The following is a 22,114-nucleotide window of genomic DNA, read 5'->3' on the forward strand; positions in this document are numbered from 1 at the left end:
AATCTGAGGACTTATTCATAACAATAATATTTTTGTTTGCAGCGCTATAAAGATTTCTCTTTATCGAGAAGGTTTAAGCAACGTTTAAGCTTTTTAAGATTATATTATCAAATAATCAAATATCAGAAAATCAAAGAAAATTTAAGTTCAAAATCTTTATAAGACGTGTGCCAAATAATAGTGTTTAATAGGTAAATTTGAGAAAATCCGGGAACCGATGAAACTTTATAGCACTTATGATAAACAGCGAATTCAAAATTATACAGCATGATGATTACTTCTAAAGCACGTCTATAATGCAATTTACCATGAAGCGACCATGAGTGCACACTTTTAAAAAATCATTAATGATAAAACTGTTTACTAAAAAACACTAATTATGTTTTCGTCATTTCGCAATAAAATTGTGACCTTGTGAGGATTTGATTAGCTTAAACCTGAAACAGCTGTGATGGTTAGTTACGAAACAAACCATGAATTCTTCAACCGCCCGCCCGTGAAGAATTTAAAGATATAAACCAAATAATTAAATCAAGTTTAATTCTAAGGTCTAAGTATCATTAAGGTTAACGATGAAGCATTTATGAATATTGTATGTATATTTTACATAAAATAAGGAGAAACGAAATTAAAAGAAGGAAGGAAGAGGAACATGTGGAGAAATAAAGGTACTATGGGAATACATAAGGAAATAAAATGGAAATAAGATAAATAAATAAGGAAAAAAGATGGAATAAAAAAGGCAAAGAGCAATAAAAGAAAAAAAGAATAAAAATTAGAAAAATAATTTGGCTATATAAAAAGGGTGAGTCGAAGAAGGGGTTGATATACATTGAATATAAATTTATGAAAAGAGAATAGGTTAATATAGAAATAAATGAGAAAAAATAATGTAGAGAAGAAAACATCTAAAAAACGGAGATGATAGATTATAGAATTAAACTAAGAAAACCTAGGCATAAATTCTATGAAAGGATAAATGCTTGTTGCTAAAACATCTGACGCTCTAATACTAACATCAAGCTGTTCCATAATATTTGGGTCAACACTAATTAATACAGAACCAAGACTAAGATTTAGTTTTAAACCAAACAAATTTGAAACCATAGCTGCACCCACGGCTAGAGGGGGGGGGGTTACGACGAATCTATTCTACTCCCCCCCCCACTCAGCTCCCACCTCTCCCTCAGCCACCCCTCCCCCTCGCCTTCCCCCTACCCCTAAGCTCCCCTCCCATTCGGCTTACCCCCCTCCCAGTCGGTTCCCCACTCCCATTCGGTTCCGCCCCTCCTCAGCCCCCTTCCATTCAGCCCCCCATCCCAACTTTCTGAGAATCAATCTTATTCCTTGTTGCTTTAATACCCTTGTTTTTTTAAAAATATTAACTCAGTCAAAAGAGATTACTGCATTATGTATGTTTCTAAAAAATTTAATTAATCCTTGCTGAAACTATAGTTTCTAAATGTGAAGTGGTAAATGGACTGAAATATAATATTTTGGTTTTTATCAGAAGATTTCTGTTTAAATGATAAAAATATTTTGATTTAAAATTGTCTGATACACCCAAAATCTTAGTTTATGACTTTTAAAATTATGCCAAAAAAGTGAAACCTGTTTGTATTTCTCTTTACCTTAATGTGAAATGTACACAAGCTGTTTCACCCTGTTATTAATTTAAAGTGATTTCTATTAATCTAAATCTGTTAGTGATGTCGGTCATCACACAGGTTCTTCACAGATTTGAAAATAAACACAATAGTTTAATTTTTTAACACAACTAACCCCTTCTAGCTGTCTGACGATGCTAGTGAGAGCCACAATGTTCTTTCAAAATATCGTTTTTACCAGAAACCCCGGTGTTTTATGTAAATTTTGTCGATTAAATATTTACAGCACGTACACATGGGAACATGGGAATTGAATATCGCCTTTGATTTTCGATAATTGATAATTTACACTAAGAGCATTAAATAAGATTGAAAGTCTTATGAGCTTACCAAAATGCGGTCTACCTTTTTCTGTATCATTAAAATTGACGGAAATATTAACATTTGAACAGTTTTGTTAATTTTTAATAAACTGGAATCCGGACAAATTTCCTAATATTTCCGGTAATTTTGAAGATAAAAAAATTGGTAGACCACAATTTGAAAATCCCGAGACTAGTACTTTTTGGTGTTAAATGTTTCAATTGTGGTACTACAAAATTATATTTTCGAAATAATCCAGCATGGAACAAAGATGATATAGAAGTCGTCAATTAATTCCCATGTTTATTAGGACACTTGTACTGTACTACAGGGTGTCAAATTTTAAACTAACAATCTGAAATGTTTATTGATTTAAAGAACTGTTGTTTTAGTTTCAAGTGACCCTTCATTATATAAAAGGAGGGGCATTTCCGATTCACAAGATTCAATCTTTCACGTAAAATCATGATAAAATTGAGATAGAATCTGGAAGACGACATTTATCCACTGCTGACGTAAAGTTGTATTAATATTTTTCAGATTAATTGGCAAAATGCAAAATCCAGAAAAGCACTCAAAAAAAAGAATTTGTTTAATTTTTTTAGTTTTAAGTTGGAAATAAAAGCACCTGAACTACAGGGTGTCCCACAGTTGGTGAATAGTTTTAAATGTCTTCTTCGATAATTTGTTAAGTTCTTTGATACAAAAGAGATTAATTATCATTGAAAAGAAATACAACATGGCAGTAATTTTATAGGGAAATTGATTTCAAAGTAAAATATAATTGAGTAAAAGATTTTTCTAACGAAATAAACTGCAAAAAGTCTTTATCAAATATAGTATAAGGAAGAAGACATTAAAAACCATTCGCCAACTGTCATGTTTCGTGGGACACCCTGTACATACAATATTTAGTAGTCAGAGCAATGTAAAAACAAAAGATTTATACTTGCAACATTTGTCAGAAATCCAAACAATATTTTTCATTTATTTAAAATTGAAAAAAAAATTTTCAAAATGAATTATAATCACATTTTATAAACTGATATTTATGAAGAAGATTGAACAAATTATACATCACACGCCGGCATAATAAAATTTGATTTGTAAACCTCTACACCTAGAACAAAATAAAATATTTTTCTTTGCCCTTCTTGCCAATAATCTTAGTTTTTAAAACATTGAAGTTTTAAAAAATTCCACAAATTCAATACAATGAGTCCCAAAAAGATTCAAACTTGTGACTATAGTTTTCATGTCATAAAACTTCATTATTTTTTATTTATATCTGTCTTATCTGATGATATGTCTTCGTTTTATTCCACAGTTTTCTGGTTTTCACTGTATGTTGCTTCAAAAAATGTATCTAAAAAATGTAATTAAATTATTTGGTGGCCAAACATAAGCATTTGTATGTAACACATATTTAAAACTCCATATTTCATTGGCTTTCAAAATATACATAGTTACATTTTATATCCATAGCTTTATTTTTAAAGGAACGAAACTGTCAGATTCTGGTTTAATAGTTCAAAGGTGTTTTTGTAAACAAAAGGTACATGCCGTCTAGGTATAAAGTACTCAACAATTAAATTTATTGTATTAAACATTTCCATTCTTACGTAGTATTTTCAGAAAAGCTTTGAAGCACTAATAACTCTCGCTAATTACTCATTGCTTGCTACTTAAGCTCATTTAACATCTGCGAATGGAAAAATTACAAAATATTAATTATTGTTGTTTCCAAATTAGTTTTCTCATTCCTAACAGTTAGCACTGAACATGCAGACCGCATTGTATCTTTATATGTTAGGTAAAATATTTATCAAAAAAAATCAAGAAAATTTTAATTTGAATATATGTCGTCGGTGAATTTTTTTATTTTTCATATATTGCAGAAATTTGTAAAACCCGTATAGCGCCCATACAACATTTGCCGACGTATATTATTCAGAAAAATTTGATTCCAATCTGAACTATTTTGATAAAATGGAATAAGTTAAATTTATTCTTTTCCTTTAGAAGTTCCCAGCTCTTTTCTAGGGAGTCAATTTTTTCATTCTAAATTTAGAACAGATAATGAAGGAAAGGAAAATATTTATATATCTTTATTCGGACTAATAATGTTGGGAACTCATGTATTGTGGATTTCGAGATCTAGGTCTGATCTTGTTCTTTTCTTAATCTGCGGTTCAATTTATTCAACATGGAGGCCCTAACGACATTTCTGATCATAATAAAAAGGGAGGCAACAATTCTTTCGTTTTCAATTGGTTATCACTACAGTAATACCCATAAAACTGTGGAATATGAAAGTAAATATTTGGTTAAGATTTGAAAAAATGGAATAAAATTGCCAGGTATGGCGGAGCTAAAGACAACTTTCATAAACTATATAACCTAGCTTCTCTGCCATTTAGCCGGATATTATGTTATCCTGTTCAATTCACATCTTGTTTTTCACATTTATTTCATAAGCTATATATAACCTAGCTTCTACATCATGTAGCCGGATATTATGTTATACTGTTCAATTCACATCTTGTTTTCCACATATATTTCATAAGCTATATATAACCTAGCTTCTCTGTAATGTAGCCGGATATTATGTTATACTGTTCAATTCACATCTGGTTTTTCACATATATTTCATAAGCTATATATAACCTAGCTTCTCTGTAATGTAGCCGGATATTATGTTATACTGTTCAATTCACATCTGGTTTTTCACATATATTTCATAAATAAACTTGGGTTACATTTAATAGTAAAATTGCGTTAAAACAACATCAACCATACTTAAGATTTGATTTGCTTTGATTTCAGGAACCCTGTGCATTGGTTCTCTTTTGTTCCGGGTCACCATAGCTGCACTAGAAGATTGCTGTGAAGTAAAAACTGTTGAAGGTAAAGGAATTGAAAAACGAGGATTTATTATACAGGCACTAAATTTATGTCAAACACTGATATTTTTAAAATTTCTATATCTTTTCAAACAATTTTTAATATCGACGTACAATTTACGAGTAAATAAGCACAATTTTAGGCTTGCAGATCTAAAAATAACAATTTTTTAGCTCCTAAAGTTTCCAACTGGAGTGAGTAATTTGGTAAAAATAAGATAATCTCCGTTTCCACAATTTTGAATAAGGGTCTACAGACTTGATTGTAATTAATTTTCAAGATTGAGACCATTTTTAATATCGGCGTACAATTTCCGATTCTATGAGTCCAATTTTAGACTTAGATCTAAAAATAACATTTTTATAGGCTCCTAAACTTCAAACTAGAGCAAAGTAAATAGTAAAAGAATATCTCCGTTTGCACAATTTTATATCTAGTGTTAGGTTACAGTTTATTACAGTACAATTGTTATTTTTAAATCTACAAGCCTAAAATTGGGCTCATTGAATCGTAAGTTGAACGTCGGTATTAAAAATGGTCTCAATCTTGAAAATCCGATTACAAACAAGTCTGCATAGACCCATATGTGCAAACGGAGATTATATTTATTTTTACCAAGTTACTCACTCCAGTTGGAAACTATAGGATCTTTAACCCTATCCCTGCTGGGGTACTTGAAAACCAAGGAATAGGGTTAAAATTGTCATTTTCAGATCTACAGGCCTAACTTTGTACTATTAAATCGGAAATTGTACGTAGATATTAAAAAAGCACTATAGATTCACATCTCTAATTGGATAATGAGATAGAGAAAAGATATATGTTAGCACCATAAATTTCTATTGGGTACCCCATGCTGGTGGTAACACATAGACTAAACAAATTCGACTTTCATTAATTCCACTGACAATGACGGAACCTGCGGCTAGTGTTTGATAAAAAAAAAATGTTAAGGAGCGACAAATTCAAGTCTTAACGGAGATTACTTTCTGCTGAGCAACGATGGACCAACTAGGGAAGAATGCAAGGATGGATGTATTTATTTAAAGGTAAATGGATAATTCTACATAGTTCAAATATATCTTATTCATCTTTTCATAATAAGAAGAAATTCATGCATTCAGCCAAATAAATTCTAAAATTTTACAATTTTGACTAAAAAAATCTTTTATTTTGAGTAAACACATTTTTGTTAATGATAAAAGACCTGAATTGGAATTATTTTTTTTGTATTTTTCCAATTATGTATATATTATAAAGATATATATACAAACAATGAAAAAATTCCCTTGAAATAATAAATTTAAGAACAAAAATGGAATTCCGGTAAAATTAGGACTCCGATAAAAATGACGAATACTGTTAAATTTAGGAAAATGAAGAATACTGTTAAATTTAGGACAATGATGAATACTGTTAAATTTAGGAAAATATACTGTTAAATTTAGGACAATTATGAATACTGTTAAATTTAGGATAATGATGAATACTGTTAAATTTAGGACAATTATGAATACTGTTAAATTTAGGATAATGATGAATACTGTTAAATTCAGGACAATGATGAATACTGTTAAATTTAGGACAATGATGAATACTGTTAAATTTAGGACAATGATAAATACTGTTAAATTTAGGACAATGATGAATAATGTTAAATTTAGGATAATGATGAATACTGTTAAATTTAGGACAATGATGAATACTATTAAATTTAGGACAATGATGAATACTGTTAAATTTAGGACAATGATAAATACTGTTAAATTTAGGACAATGAAGAATACTCTAAATTTAGAAAAATTATGAATACTGTTAAATTTAGAAAAATTATGAATACTGTTAAATTTAGGACAATGATGAATACTGTTAATTTTAGGACAATGATGAATACTGTTAAATTTAGGACAATGATGAATACTGTTAAATTTAGGATAATGATGAATACTGTAAAATTTAGGACAATGAAGAATACTGTTAAATTTAGGACAATGATGAATACTGCTAAATTTAGGACAATGATGAACACTGTTAAGTTTAGGATAATGAAGAATACTGTTAAATTTAGGACAATGAAGAATACTGTTAAATTTAGAAAAATGTTGAATACTGTTAAATTTAGGACAATGATGAATACTGTTAAATTAAGGACAATGATGAATACTGTTAAATTTAGGACAATGATGAATACTGTTAAATTTAGGACAATGATGAATACTGTTTTCGAATGGTTCCCCTCACAATTGCTCCTGATGTGGGCTGTAAGGTATATTTTTACAAATTATTTTGTGCGTTTTTACATGCACAGGGTTTCATACAAAAGATGACATTCTAATGAAGACCCGAAACTTTCAATAGGTTTTTTGGTTTGACCCTTTATATAATATATATGGTTATTTGGCTCCATGCGAAAACTAGCAAGATCTAGAGATTTTACAAGTTAGCTTTTATTACATTATGCAAAGTATTTTTTCGACAGGTGATAAAAAAAATTGAATAAAAGTTGCGGCAAAATCTTTATTCAAATATTTTTAACAAGGATTACCTTTAGATTCTACAAATATAGATCTGTAAAACTTTTGAGGAGCCCGAGCGGGTCTCTTGATTGAAAACCAAATAAATAATTTAAAAATAAAAACGGCTCTTTTATGAGTAAAAATAACCTAACATTAAACTTGAATTCTAAAACTTAAAACAAAGGACACAAAAAGTCTAACTTTTAAATTTTAAATTTAGGTGTTATCACAAGAAGAAATAACAAGTTTAGAAGAAGAAAGAACTGACCTAACAAACCTCTTAAACGCTGTAACAGACTTGAATGAAGCAACACCAGGATCAAGGCAGCGACGTGAACTTACAACACCTTCTAATTGTACGACAATGGAAGATTATTTGGATAAAGTTATTCCAATGGTTAAAGATAAACCCACAAAGGGAGCAGGGCTACCTTATATAGCTGCAGTAAGAAAAGCTGTTCGGTCCGGATTATCATGCTCTTCTGTTAAACAAAAAACTGGATTTCTTATAAAGATAATAAAAAATCGGTTGAAAGCGATAAAAGTCCAATTAATTTCAGCTGGTATAACAACCATTGAACCAACAGAACCACCTACTTCAGTAGCAACTGAACCACCTACTTCAGGAGCAACTGAACCACCTACCACAGTAGCAACTGAACCACCTACTACAGTAACAACTGAACCACCTACTACAGTAGCAACTGAACCACCTACTACAGTAACAACTGAACCACCTACCACAGTAGCAACTGAACCACCTACTACAGAAACAACAGAACAACCTACCACAATCAAAACTAAACCACCTACTACAGTAACAACTGAACCAGCTACTTCAGTAACAACTGAACCACCTACTACAGTTACAACAGAACCACCTACTACAGTAACACCAGAACCACCTACTACAATAAAGACAGAAGAACCTACTTCAGTAACAACTGAACCACCTACTACAGTAAGAACAGAACCACCTACTACAATAACAACAGAAGAACCTACCACAGTAACAACAAAAACACCTACTACAGTAACAACAGAACAATCTACTACAGTAACAACTGAACCCCCTAATACAGTTACAACAGAACCACCTACTACAGTAACACCAGAACCACCTACTACAGTAACAACAGAATCACCTACAACAGTTACAACTGAGCCCCCTACAACATTTACAACAGAACCACCTACTACAGTAACAACTAAACCCCCTATTACAGTTTCAACAGAAGCACCTACTACGGAAACAACTCCAGAATCAACACAAAAATCACTTACTACAATAACAACTGTAGAATCAAGAACAGAATCACCTAATACAATAACAACTGCAGAATCAACGACAGAAGCATCTACTACAGTAACAACTGTAGAATCAACAACAGAAGCATCTACTACAGTAACAACTGTAGAATCAACAACAGAAGCAAGCACCTACTACAGTAACAACTGTAGAATCAACAACAGAATCGCCTACTACAATAACAACTGAAGAACCAACAACAGAATCACCTACGACAGTTACAACTGTAGAATCAACAACAGAAGCACCTACTACAGTAACAACTATAGAATCAACAACAGAAGCACCTTTTCCAGTAACAACTGTGGAATCAACAACAGAAACACCTACTACACTAACAACAGTGGAATCAACAACAGAATCACCTACTACAATAACAACTGTAGAACTAACTACAGAAGCACCTACTAGAATAACACCTGTAGAATCAACAACAGAAGCACCTACTACAGCAACAACTGTAGAATCAACAACAGAAGCACCTACTACAGCAACAACTGTAGAATCAACAACAAAATCACCTAATACAGTAACAACTGTAGAATCAACAACAGAAGCATCTACTACAGTAACAACTGTAGAATCAACAACAAAATCACCTACGACAGTAACAACTGTAGAATCAACAACAGAAGCATCTACGACAGTAACAACTGTAGAATCAACAACAGAAGCACCTACTACAGTAACAACTGTAGAATCAACAACAGAATCACTTACTACAATAACAACTGAAGAATCAACACAAAAATCACTTACTACAATAACAACTGTAGAATCAACAACAGAAGCACCTACTACAGTAACAACTGTAGAACCAACAACAGAAGCATCTACTACAGTAACAACTGTAGAATCAACAACAGAAGCATCTACTACAGTAACAACTGTAGAATCAACAACAGAAGTACCTACTACAGTAACAACTGTAGAACCAACAACAGAAGCACCTACTACAGTAACAACTGTAGAATCAACTACTAACTACTACAGTAACAACTGTAGAATCAACAACAGAAACACCTACTACTGTAACAACTGTAGAATCATCAACAGAAGCACCTACTACAGCTACAACTGTAGAACCAACAACAGAAGCACCTACTACCGTAACAACTGTAGAATCAACAACAGAAGCACCTTCTACAGAAAAAACTGTAGAACCAACAACAGAATCACCTACTACTGTAATAACTGTAGAATCAACAACAGAATCACCTACTACTGTAACACCTCCAGAATCAACAACAGAAGCAACTACTACAGTAACAACTGTAGAATCAACAACAGAAGCACCTACTACTGTAACAACTGTAGAATCAACAACAGAAGAGGTACACATAATGTTTTACAGGAGAAATCTCTTTTAAAATGCTGAACTTGACTAGCAAAAAACCAAGTTCAACTTAAATTACATACTGAATCACTGATTTAGATCTGATTTCTCAGTCTGAAATCAAAACCAATTAGAGATCTAGCATTTTAAACAAGAACTTTATAAAAAATTGGTAATTTTTTTTGGTCCTCTTAATAGTCATAGGGCACTGAACCATTACAGATTTTTCATTTAAAAATATCAAAAGCATTAAAAAAAAGAACAATTTTTATAATTTATAAAACCCCTTTAACTTGAACCAGTAGTTATCAGTCACAAATCTGAAGCTGAACCTTATTTGTAAATTTTAAACTCTACCTTCAAGTAGCAATATTTTTACAGGTTCTAACTTTGGAAGAAATTGATACTGAATTGGGAAACTTGGAAACTCTTTCAATAGCTTTGAATGACTTAGATGTCTCGGTGGAGAGAAGAAGAAAAAAACGATCCGTGAGTGATCCCACCTCATGTAGTGACTGTCTAAACTATATGGACATTGTAAAATCATTTGTAAGATCTAATCCTAATAGAGCAATCCAATATGTCCACGCAATCAAGAGAGGCATCTCAGCATGGAAATTCTGTTCTGGTCTGAAGGCTAAAATTTCAGATTCTAAACAGGAGGTAATTGAACGTATTCAGGAACTGAAACATAAACGCAAAAGTTTAACCAAACAACCACCTACTATAGTCACAACTCTAGAAACAACAACAGATGCACCAACTACAGCAACAACTGCAGAACTAACAACAGAAGTACCTACTACAGTAACAACTGTAGAACCAACTACAGAAGCACCTACTACAGTAACAACTGTAGAACCAACAACAGAAGCATCAACTACAGCAACAGCTGTAGAACTAGCAACAGAAGCACCTACTACAGTAACAACTAATGAATCAATCACAGTAGCACCTACTACAGTGACAACTGTAGAACCAACAACAGAAGTACCTACTACAGTAACAACTGTAGAACCAACTACAGAAGCACCTACTACAGTAACAACTGTAGAATCAACAACAGATACACCAACTACAGCAACAACTGTAGAACTAGCAACAGAAGCACCTACTACAGTAACAACTGATGAATCAACCAAAGTAGCACCTACTACAGTAACAACTGTAGAACCAACAACAGAAGCACCTACTACAGTAACAACGGAACCACCTACAACAGTGACAACAGAAGCACCTACTACAGTAACAACAGAACCACCTACTACAGTAACAACAGAACCGCCTACCACAGTAACTACAGAAGCACGGACTACAGTAATTACAGGGGAATCAACAACAGAAGCACCTACTACGGTAACAACTGTGGAATCAACAACAGAAGCACCTACTACAATAAAAACTGTAGAATCAACAACAGAATCACCTACTACAGTAACATCTGAAGAATCAACAACAGAAGCACCTACTACAGTAATAACAGAAGCACCTACTACAGTAACAACTGTAGAATCAACAACAGAATTACCTACTACAGTAACAACTGTAGAACCAACTACAGAAGCACCTACTACAGTGACAACTGTTGAATCAACAACAGATGCACCTACTACAGTAACAACTGTAGAGTCAACAACAGAAGCACCTACTACAGTGACAACTGTAGAATCAACAACAGAAGCACCTACTACAGAAATAACAGAAGCACCTACTACAGTAACAACTGTAGAATCAACAGCCCAAGCATCTACTACAGTAACAACTGTAGAACCAAGTACAGAAGAACCTACTACAGTAACAACTGTAGAACCAACTACAGAAGCACCTACTACAGTGACAACTGTAGAATCAACAACAGAAGCACCTTCTACAGTAACAACTGCAGAGTCATTGACAGAAGCACCTACTACAGTAACAACTGTAGAATCAAAAACAGAATTACCTACTACAGTAACAACTGTAGAATCAACAACAGAAGTACCTACTACAGTTACAACTGTAGAATCAACAACAGAAGGACCTACTACAGTAACACCTGTAGACACAACAACAACAACAACAGTTGATGCAACGTCATTAAAAGAGGTAAACTTACAACGCCATTTAAAAATCTCAAACTTCCGCTTTGTTGATTTGTACTGTACAGGGTATCCAAAAAAAGGGGTTTCTGTTTCTTGAGGGTCAATATATCAGTATTTCTATTCTTTATTCTGTGTGCTAAATGACCACAAATACCCAATTAATCAATTCTAAATAACAATCACACACTTTTTTATCACCAGTTTTTACATTAATTGTTAACACATCAGAATTCTAATCTTTTCTTTATCCTGATATACTAATTATTGATTGATTGATTTTTATACTCCCTTCCTGTGCAGTTTTTCTAGATATGCTGCTCTGGTCCTGGTTATGTTTCTGCACTTCTTGGGTGTCTGGGGGGGGGGCGGTCCGAGGTCTTTTCACCCATGCTTCATTTAGCACTGGTCGTCAGTCTGTGCTATGGACAAAATTTTTCCTGATATTTTGCTTCCCGTGTTCCTGACTACTGACGATAAACTTGTGCAAGATTTTCTCTTGGGTGTTCTTGGTGAAGGGGATGGGTCAAATTTGTTTACTGGTTTAGAGATTCTTGTTGACCTCCATGAGGTTGATGATATGATTGAGCTCCTCCTCTAGAGTGTGAGGCAGGGGGGTTTAGAGTCTTCATTAAACTTGGGGAGCAGGGATTGAGGCAGATTTGTCTCTCTGCCTATAAAAATATGCTCTGGGATTGTACAAAGTGGAATTATGTTGTGTAGTATAAACTTAATAGAAACTCATGTATAAAGAACTCAATAAAGGCAACTTTACAAAGAGAAACTCAATATAACAAGCCAGATGGAATCGATTAAAGCACTAACTTTGCACGGACATTTATTTTACATTATTATTAAAATACAAACTGAGGATCAACCGAAGTTAATCCTGGAATCATAGATGGAGCTAATTCTCCTCTCGGAGCTACTGGAGCTGTGATCGACCGCTCTCTTCAGATCCTTCATCAAGACTAACCCTTTTCTCGGGGACAAAATGGACGTTCAGATTGCTTTCTCTTCCGACGAAAGCACCGTTATCCGTGTTCCCCCGATAAGGATTCCCAGGATTTGAACCTTGCTACCCTGGAAATTTCCTCTGGCCGTTGCTACCAGCTCCAGTAGTAACGGGTTAAATACAATCAATATTATTTGTTTGTCCAGTTCTCAAACTTGGGTTGAATGAACTAGGCTATGGTTCTACATCCTTGGTGGGTTTACAGTAGCATTGTACACTAAAATCAAATTGCGTAAACTTTTTCCCTGTTGTGTTCTCCATTTGCTTTCAAAAGTCACCACAAAGTTCTATGAAATCTTAAAACGGGAATCAAATTATGCAAATATGGAGTCCTCACTTTGACTTTTACGTTTACTGCACTCATCATAGTTAAAATTACTGAGTTTTCAAACTTCCAGCCTGAATCAGTCCTAATGGAAGATGGAGAATCATAGAGGCCTATCCAGTGTTTCATGATTGCTGCCGAGACTGTTTTAGCAGACTTATCAGGAATAGGTACAGCTGAGACAAACCTGGAAAATTGTCACATTAATGTGAGAAAATATATTTTTTCTGGAGTCAATGTGAGTGGACTGACAAGGTCCATGCACAAGACATCATTGCCGATTTTTGCACGGTCCTCAACTGGTTCAACATTTTTCAAATTTATTTCTTCTCTATGAAGTCAACCAGCACACTCTGTGATGAAGATACTCTTGTCCTTTCTCCAGCCTAGCCAATAGAAAACATGTTTTACCTGTTACATGGTCCACTGACTCCCTAGTGTTTTTCCCTCATTTAAGTTCGCTGTGATCTCAGCAAACCCTGGCTATTCCCAATTAAAACTTGACTTTGGTTAGTTAGTATGAACAAGTTTAGCAGAGTTAGTGGTCAACAATGGGCTTAAACTGTTGTTTTGCTACTTAGCGATTTTCCTAAAGACCTAATGAAATCTTTATAAGTACCATGCGGTATTTCTCAAGATAGGATTGTAAGCCTTCCTCTTCTGACCGCTCTCCATAATAAAGGATAATAATATGGTTCCGAACGTTTATTTCTGCGAGATTTCAATCTAAATAATTTTTAATAAACCCACAGAAAAAGCATCGAGTGATAAAATCATACAAATACAACAAATAAATCAACTCAGGCATTAAAAAACTGTGGAATGGAACCAATACATTACATTTATAAGATATCAAACCATAACCGAACATAAATAAACGATATTCATATATATATAAAGAATAATTACCACAGTGATCCTAGAATTCTTAGCACGGTTTTAATAATAGACAAACTTGCATGAAAAACAAATATATACTAAGGTAGAATATGCTTGCTTCCACGCAAAAAACTTGCGCATGCGTAGTCGGTCTGGAAACAGCTTCTAAAACTAGTTTTTTACAATACGTTCTGTACAGATCCGCAGGGAGAACTCAGGAATTCACAGGGGCACCACATAGACTTTATACACGCAGCATGGCTCGCGTAACACTCGCCCAACCAAGAGCAAACGAAAAAAAGTTCCATCTGCACCCCGCGACTTGAACTTCCTGATAACTCAACTAGACCTGAAATACAATCACTGGAATCTTTTAGAGTTTGAATTCACGTAATCCTTCACTTTTTAAAACATCCTGTCCTCCCAGGGAACATCCAACTCTAAATCCATCTCCTCAGGGAACGCAACCCTAGCCGATCCTTCAACTCCACAACTCTCCTGGAGAACCTCCGAGCTGCACTCATCCTCTTAGAAGAGGCAACCTCTTCTGTCCTCCCCTCCTCAGCCTCCAGAAACACCTCATCCTCCTCGTCTAGCATCACCACCTCCTCACAGCCATCCTCCTGCTGAGGCCCGGAGACACTCTCTCCGAACCCACTCCTACCTCTGGATGAAACAGGAGAAGGCTGGGACGGAGAGAGGCCAACCGGCTCCTCAGCGTTAGACTCAGCCACACTCCCCTTTGAACTCCTCATCCTCAACCTCTTCAGCTTCCCCGGCCTAGGATTCTTCTTCCGCTTCACTCCTGACCTCACTTTGGGAGCGGGTAAAGCAGGAACCTCCCCTTTCCACTTGGTTCGCTCCTCGTATTCCCAATCTGCTGAGAGCCTGGTCTCTCCCCAAACCTGGGGAAACTGAGCAGGGATTAACATCCTCATCCTCTCCTTGGATTTTATGCTCCTCTCTGCTAACCATCTCTCCTTCACAGCCCTCCGGAAATCCTCCTTCGTCAGCAGTCTAGATAAATACATTTTCATCATTTTGATAACTTCTATCCAAATATCATCCATCATACCAGTGATTAAAATTATGTGTGCTCTGTTTATTAAGATACTAGCCCCCCCCTTCATGCAGCAAACCTTGGACATCAGTATAATTTTGCAACCGGAGCTATTGCTCCGAGTTTTGGTGACCTTTTGCACAATCATTAAATGATCTGGGGTATTGCTTAAAAATTCTCCTACTGCATAAACTATACTGACGTCCCTCACACTTCTTACCACTGTTTGCTCATTTCCCTTGGCCTTTAGCGAATACTTGAGAGTAACTTTAGAACCACTAACCCCCGTTACCCTCCCAAGTTTCCAATATACAGACTCCTTGGAGCAGCTAGAATCATTAAACACAAAGCACACAATATCATTAATCACTGGGGTTCGACCAGACTTCAACCATTTATCAGGCCTCAAACTCAAAAAATGAATATTATCAATAAAACCCTGGTACCATTGTTGGTAAATGGTCCGGTTTCTTTCAAGGATTTTTGTAAAATTTGAGCTCATTTTCAAATCAATCCCACTTCCCTCCAAAGACCTGTAATTATTCCGTTCTAATTTCAATCTATTGGGGGTAATAATCTCATAACCCAGAGCAGTTTCATTTGAACTATTTCCTAAAGCTAAGGGGAGGTTATCAACTGAGTTGGATATCCTAGAGAATAATGTATCCCACTGTAAACAGGTCATGGGATGAGAACTATTCACTCCCATCTTCTCCATGGTTTCTCGGAGAACCCTGATCCTTCTCTCAACTCTTCCCCTCTCAGAGTGCGCCTTAGCATTGGAAACAATGATCTTCATCCCTAGGTTGTCTTGTACCATCGCATCCAGGTCCCTCACGGAGAACTTCGCGTACTGCAGGGCCTTGAGCTGGGTTCCTTTGTCCACATATACAAAACCAGGCACTCCATACCGGTTTGAATGTCGTTCTAGAGCTGCACATACATCTTGAGTTTCAATCCCTTCCAAAGCCATTATGTTAGTAGCTCCAGTCAGCAGACATACTATCACTAACGCATAGATCTTGATAACTGCTTTGGACCTTTTGTAAGTTTGACCTTTAAATCCGTAACAAATATCCATCATATAAGAGTGAAAACATGGAGCTAGGACCGTCCTTGCTTCTGGATGACTAGCTAGCCTCAATTCCAGGGTTTTCTTCTCTATCAATCTGCACTTTACACAATCTGCAATTACTCTCCTGACCAGCCATCTCAAACCTTTCACCACTCTCATTTTCCTGCGTATCTCCTTAACTGTGGTTTCCAGAGAGGCATGAACACTGGTTTTCATGTGAACATACATCAGATAAGCATACAACACTGGAGAATCCGGAAGCACCACAGGAATTCTTCCCACTATAACATGCTTGTCTAAGAAATCTACTTGATCTAAATCTTAATTCCTGATCTGGTATTCGGGAGAGAGCCTTCTTTCATCATACACTCTACCTTCATCTACTATGAATTTCTGCATTTCTGTAGGTTTCAATGTCCTCTTCACCCTCTCAGATTCCCAGGAGAAGAAATACTGCTCTGCTTTCTCAGTCTCATTCCTAGGATCCCATTTTTGGTCTCCCAGCACACAAATCCTGCACTCTTTGTCTTGAATCAAATGTTTACTGTGGGAATAGCTAGTTTTCCATCCTTGCATATACCCCGTTATCCTTAGAGATTTCATCCAACCATGAAATACAGGATCCACAAGTAGCTCTGCTACACCCCTCCCCGCCCTGGCCACCAGGACAGCAAAATCAAGAGTTGGTTCATCTACATCCTGCAGTTCTTCCTGTACATGTGCCATATTTGCAGAGAATTCTTTCCAAAACGAGTCTGGGAAGCATTCTTGTTGAACATTATCCGATGTCTTCTTATCCAGCTTGACCATAAATCCTTTCTCCACCAGATCCTTGTGTACGTTCCTCACTCCATCCTTGACAATCTCTGATTTCTTACACTGAGTTTTGTAGACTTTCAACGCTTGACTGTAGTTACTCGGGTTGCTGTGGACTGCTGTCAGAAATTCAACCGGATTCTTCAAGAACGGATAATTTACTGTAACTCTCCTGTTGATCACATCTATCTTGACACTCTCCTCAATAAGTTGTTGCTCTCTCGCTTCTCTGAGAGAAATTGCAGTACGCTTACTAGAGGTCTTGCAGTTTAGACATTTTGAACATTCTGCACATCTAAAACCTCCACCGTCTTCAGAGTCTTCATCATCCATTGCATTCCTAAACTTTGCCATTGGAACCTTTGCCTTGAATACTCCGTAATTTTCCTCAGAACTGCTCTTATCCAGGGCTGTGTTGAGAACACGATCCGGAGAATTACACTCCACCGTGTTTACAACCACACTCCCTGGTTGCACATCTTGATCTACCCCATCCTCAACCAGGGCTGTATTGGACTCACGTACTGGAGAACTACACTCCCCCGCGGGTCCACTTACACTCCCTAGGTTTATCTGCTCCTTGATGACCTGCTGAAATGACTTTCAGGTTTCCTGCTCCATATGCACCCTGCACACCTTTCCTTGATGTTCAAGGATTGAGTTCAACCTCTGGTGATCATCTAGGCTGGATTCAAAGTCGTCTTCCACTTCTCCGCTACAATCAACAATATCTTCCTCATTTATAGGATGTGGATTAATTGTCAGACCCAATTTCTCATTTGTTGTTATGGCATAGCAACGCTGCTCTACTTCATCATTCATATCCTCAAGTATCCTCTCTCTTATCAGAAACACCGCATTTGACATCTCCGAATACTTCTCATCATTTCCTTTAGTAAAGGATCTATGTGGTCCTGCAAAAATTAATCTTGAACCGTAGATGTCTTTGAACGGGCTTAGTTATACTGCTACTCCAGATGGTAGTACCTTTACCAGCACAGGATCCAGGTTAGTGTTCTTTATTCCCAGTAGTAGATGAACTTTAGAACCGCCCACCTTCTCTGGAAGAGCTAAAACCTTCTCCTCGTCCTTGGCCTGGTCCAGATACTCTTGGCAAATCTCCGTTAGATCATAGGTTCCAAACCCTCCGGTGACGTCATCCATGCCTACACAGACTACTTCATGGTACTCTCCTCTTTCTCCAGGTCCTAAGTTGAATCTAAACGTACCATGGTTTGATCTAACCTTGCTCCCTCCTACCACAGTGAGATTGGTAGGATTACTTGAAACCTTCTGTAAACCTTCCTTCTCTGCCAGCGACCCATCGATGATATGGATGTTTGCTCCCCTGTCAAAGAACACTAGAGCCTCCGAGCTCCCAATCTTGATGGTTTGCATTAAGTAGCAGGAATGTTCAGGCACTTCATGAATAATTCTCTCCGGAGATATAGTATCCATCCGTCCCGTCTCCGAATCTATCGATGGAGCAGGTATATCTTCATACTTCTTCTGGTCCCATCCCAGTGCATTAGCTCCAGGTCCCATAGAAAACACTTGAAAGGTATAGTTAACCGCGAACTTGATTGATGCATCCACGATCATCGTACCCAGCTTCCCTAAGTACTGCTCCAGGTCCCTTTTCATCTCATTAAATGGAGCTCTCAACGTTGCATGCTCCTTCTTCCGGCAGAAAAATACAGATAAAGGAGCAAGATTTTTAGGCTGAGCCCAAACTGCACAGCCTTGGCATTTTAAAGATTCAGGAACCTTTGCTTCAAAACTGCATCTCCTATTTACACATACATCCTTAGGAGCCATACAAGAGTAGCAAATCCTTCCCTTCTCCATCTTGTTCCATCTGTCCCCTGGGCTCAGTGAAAAAAATTCTGCACACGTACTCATCTCATGTTGATGGTTTGACAGTGGGCATGGGAACTTTAAGTCGGCCCGGTACCATTTGGTAGGATTGAATTTCGTGGCAAAAGCACCTCTGTTCATCTCATCCTCAGACTTTCCATCCTCCGGCTCACTGACCTTGTGGGCTGACTTCGTCTTGATCTTAGGAGACCTGGGTGATCTTGGTCCTCTGAGAGATCTGGTTCCATGCGTACGCTCTGACTCTCTTGAACCTTCACTCTTATTCCTCTCTATGATACACAAGTTCTTGAAAACTCTATACGCAGCCTCTCCTACAGGGTTCTTGTAATCCAAACCAGCCCTGGTCATCTCTGTGATCCAATCAGCATATGCATCATGAGGTAAAACCAGGGAAAGACTGCTCAAAGTTGCNAGATGCATGAATACTGGTTTTCATGTGAACATACATCAGATAAGAGTACAATACTGGAGAAACCGGGAGCACCACAGGAATTCTTCCCACTATAACATGTTTATCCAAGAAACCCACTTGATCCAAGTCTTGATCCCTGATCTGGTACTCAGGAGAGAGTCTTCCTTCATCATACACTCTTCCTTCATCCATTATGAACTTCTGCATCTCTGTAGGTTTCAATGTCCTCTTCACCCTCTCCAATGCACCAGAAATACCAGCATGAAAGGAAAATCTCTGAGTATTATTATTCGGATTAGGCTTCGCTCTCCTGCTAAGATCATTCACAATATCGCTGATAATCCTCGATAATTTGCAATCAACCATCTCTTCATCTCAGGATAGGAGTCCGACATATTTATCAACTTGTTCCTTATCTCCTCCGATAAATGCTTGTTGTACATCCGGTTAGCCTTCTGCGTTGAGTTCCCCCAACCCAGATATGCAATTTCAGCAGCTTCCAGAAATTCATAAATAAGATCCCGACATCCGCTGTGTCACCCTTGGAAGTGTTGATACTATGCACCTCTGCTACATTATACATCTCCTCTACTTTCAGACACCAGTTCTCTGCATAATCCAGAAATTCATTAACCTCATCACAATACTCATAACTTACTCCTGGAAATTTCACATACTTCTGCAAGGACTTCTGTATGTTCCCTACTGCCGAATGTACCGCTGGAACATCAACAGTTTTGTACTTCTTCACCAGGGATATATCCACAGGGCTCATCCCTAGGTCTGCAACTACAATCTGTTGGAGTTGTTTCCTAGCTCGTCTATACTCTTCCTCACAAGATCTCTCTTTCTGGTGTGGGACTCAAAGGACCTGGAGTCCTTCACCTGCACTCGTGGTTCACACACCATATTTTGCATAGAGTTATTCACTATCTGATCGGACAAATCCACTACCAATCCTCTCAATCCCTCTGTCACATGCCTGCTGGAGTCCAACGAATCTCTGATCTCATCAAGCTCCTCTCTCATCCTGTTGACAGCTAGACCTGGAAAACTATCAGCAATCACTTCTTGGATGGAATTAACAAGCTCCGCAGGAACATCCGTGTGCACTTGAGCAGAGATATGTACAAGCCAATCCTGGATCATCTCCACCTTCTCGTCCAACTTAGTATCCAGTTTGTGTACACTAGCTTCTAGCCTGATAAACCTCTGATCCTCCAGATCCAGTCTCTCCCAAATCTTAGAATTACTGCTTTCCAGGATCCCAATCTTGTCTTGTAACTCCAAATACATAGCTTCTGCTCCATGAACTGCTGTAGATAACTTCCTCATCCCACTGACAAGGTTGCTAACCTTCTCCTCAACAATACTCTGGCGTTGCTTCATCAATTTTGCCCATTGATCCTTCTGATTATCAGCATTCAATCCTTCTGCAGACAATCTTGATATTACTTCTTCTAGAGATCCGTTCAGGTCCAAATCTAAAGCTCTCCGGATGGCTACTCCTTCAGGTTGCAAAACTCTGGGAGTGGTTAGGCTAGGCAGGGCAGAGTCTGATTGAACAAACCCTAAACCACCCATTCCTGTACTTCTAAAATGGACACCATCAGGTTGCAAATCAACATCTATCCTTGGGTTGGAGAGAACGATTCCTGGTTGACCGCGATTTGTAGATCCCTCACTCCGATTTGTAGAGTTGCACGACTGTAAATCCTGCGGGGTGTTTGGCCTAGTAGATCCGAGTCCTGATCCTACAGGTCTCGATCCTACCACTGCTCCACTACTCCTGGATTCACCCAGAGTTTCTCCTCCCCTGTAAATAGGTGCAGACACAACACTGTACGGTGATGACCTCTCTATTGGTTCCTTGTTATGGAACACGTAATCCAGATCACAACTTCACATCATTATCTCCTGCTCTCTTTCGCCACCAGACTCCTGAACTGGTGCACGTTCATCCTGCTGGGGATGTACTCCTGAGTAATCCCTGGATATCTGCCGGGCTCTCTTCCGGATTCCACTCAATCTATCCTTGAGATTCCCCAGTTCTCCCACCAACACTAAATCCCCTTTAGTTACTAAAACTTCTGAGATTTTCAGCTCAATATTCCCCAAAAATGTTCTATGATTAGCCTCAATAACATTCATCATCTGTGGAACAGAGCATGCCAATTCCCCCCACTTAATTATCTCATCTCTATGTTGGGACAAATCATCTCTCAGTTTTACATCAATAGCATTTGAAACAGTCCGCGATCTAGTGCGTACCCTTGATTCAAATCGCGTCCCCCTGCTGCTTTCAAGGTTGTCATCAATAAACCCCGTAACATTAATCTTAGGAGTGGACGCATATCTATTGGAATCAATAATCTCAAATCGATTAAATCTTGCGGCTTCAGGTAAATTTAAGGTACTGCTCAGTCTATCCCCCTCCCCCTCTGACATAGACCTACTCCTCCCTGTGCCCCGCATGGCAAACTAGGAAATGAGCTCAAACAAATTTCACCACACTTAAACACGTTCCCCCATAAATTTCCA

The 22,114-nt window shown here is 37.2% G+C and overlaps 1 protein-coding gene across 1 annotated transcript; it reads left to right on the forward strand.

Annotated features, from left to right (window-relative positions):
• The first annotated feature begins 3,746 nt into the window (after positions 1–3,746).
• LOC111702270 (mucin-5AC) lies at positions 3,747–12,228 on the forward strand. The gene is made up of 8 exons (XM_023473906.1): positions 3,747–3,783; positions 4,797–4,877; positions 5,829–5,923; positions 7,078–7,140; positions 7,611–8,838; positions 8,891–9,808; positions 9,900–10,033; positions 10,417–12,228. The coding sequence occupies exons 1-8, from the start codon at positions 3,753–3,755 to the stop codon at positions 12,211–12,213; spliced, it is 4,347 nt and encodes a 1,448-aa protein (XP_023329674.1). The 5' UTR covers positions 3,747–3,752; the 3' UTR covers positions 12,214–12,228.
• The last annotated feature ends 9,886 nt before the right edge of the window (positions 12,229–22,114 follow it).

Source organism: Eurytemora carolleeae, unplaced genomic scaffold (assembly GCF_000591075.1).
Source record: "Eurytemora carolleeae unplaced genomic scaffold, Eaff_2.0 scaffold499, whole genome shotgun sequence".
Taxonomy (NCBI): Eukaryota; Metazoa; Arthropoda; class Copepoda; order Calanoida; family Temoridae; genus Eurytemora; species Eurytemora carolleeae.

Excerpts from the sequence above, each read along its gene's own strand:
- LOC111702270 (XM_023473906.1), top strand. The coding sequence starts at position 3,753 with ATGCAGACCGCATTGTATCTTTATATGTTAG. Across the intron at positions 5,924-7,077 it reads ATGGATGTATTTATTTAAAG|GACAATGATGAATACTGTTT; the intron begins GTAAATGGATAA and ends TGTTAAATTTAG. Across the intron at positions 8,839-8,890 it reads AGAAGCAAGCACCTACTACA|AACCAACAACAGAATCACCT; the intron begins GTAACAACTGTA and ends TAACAACTGAAG.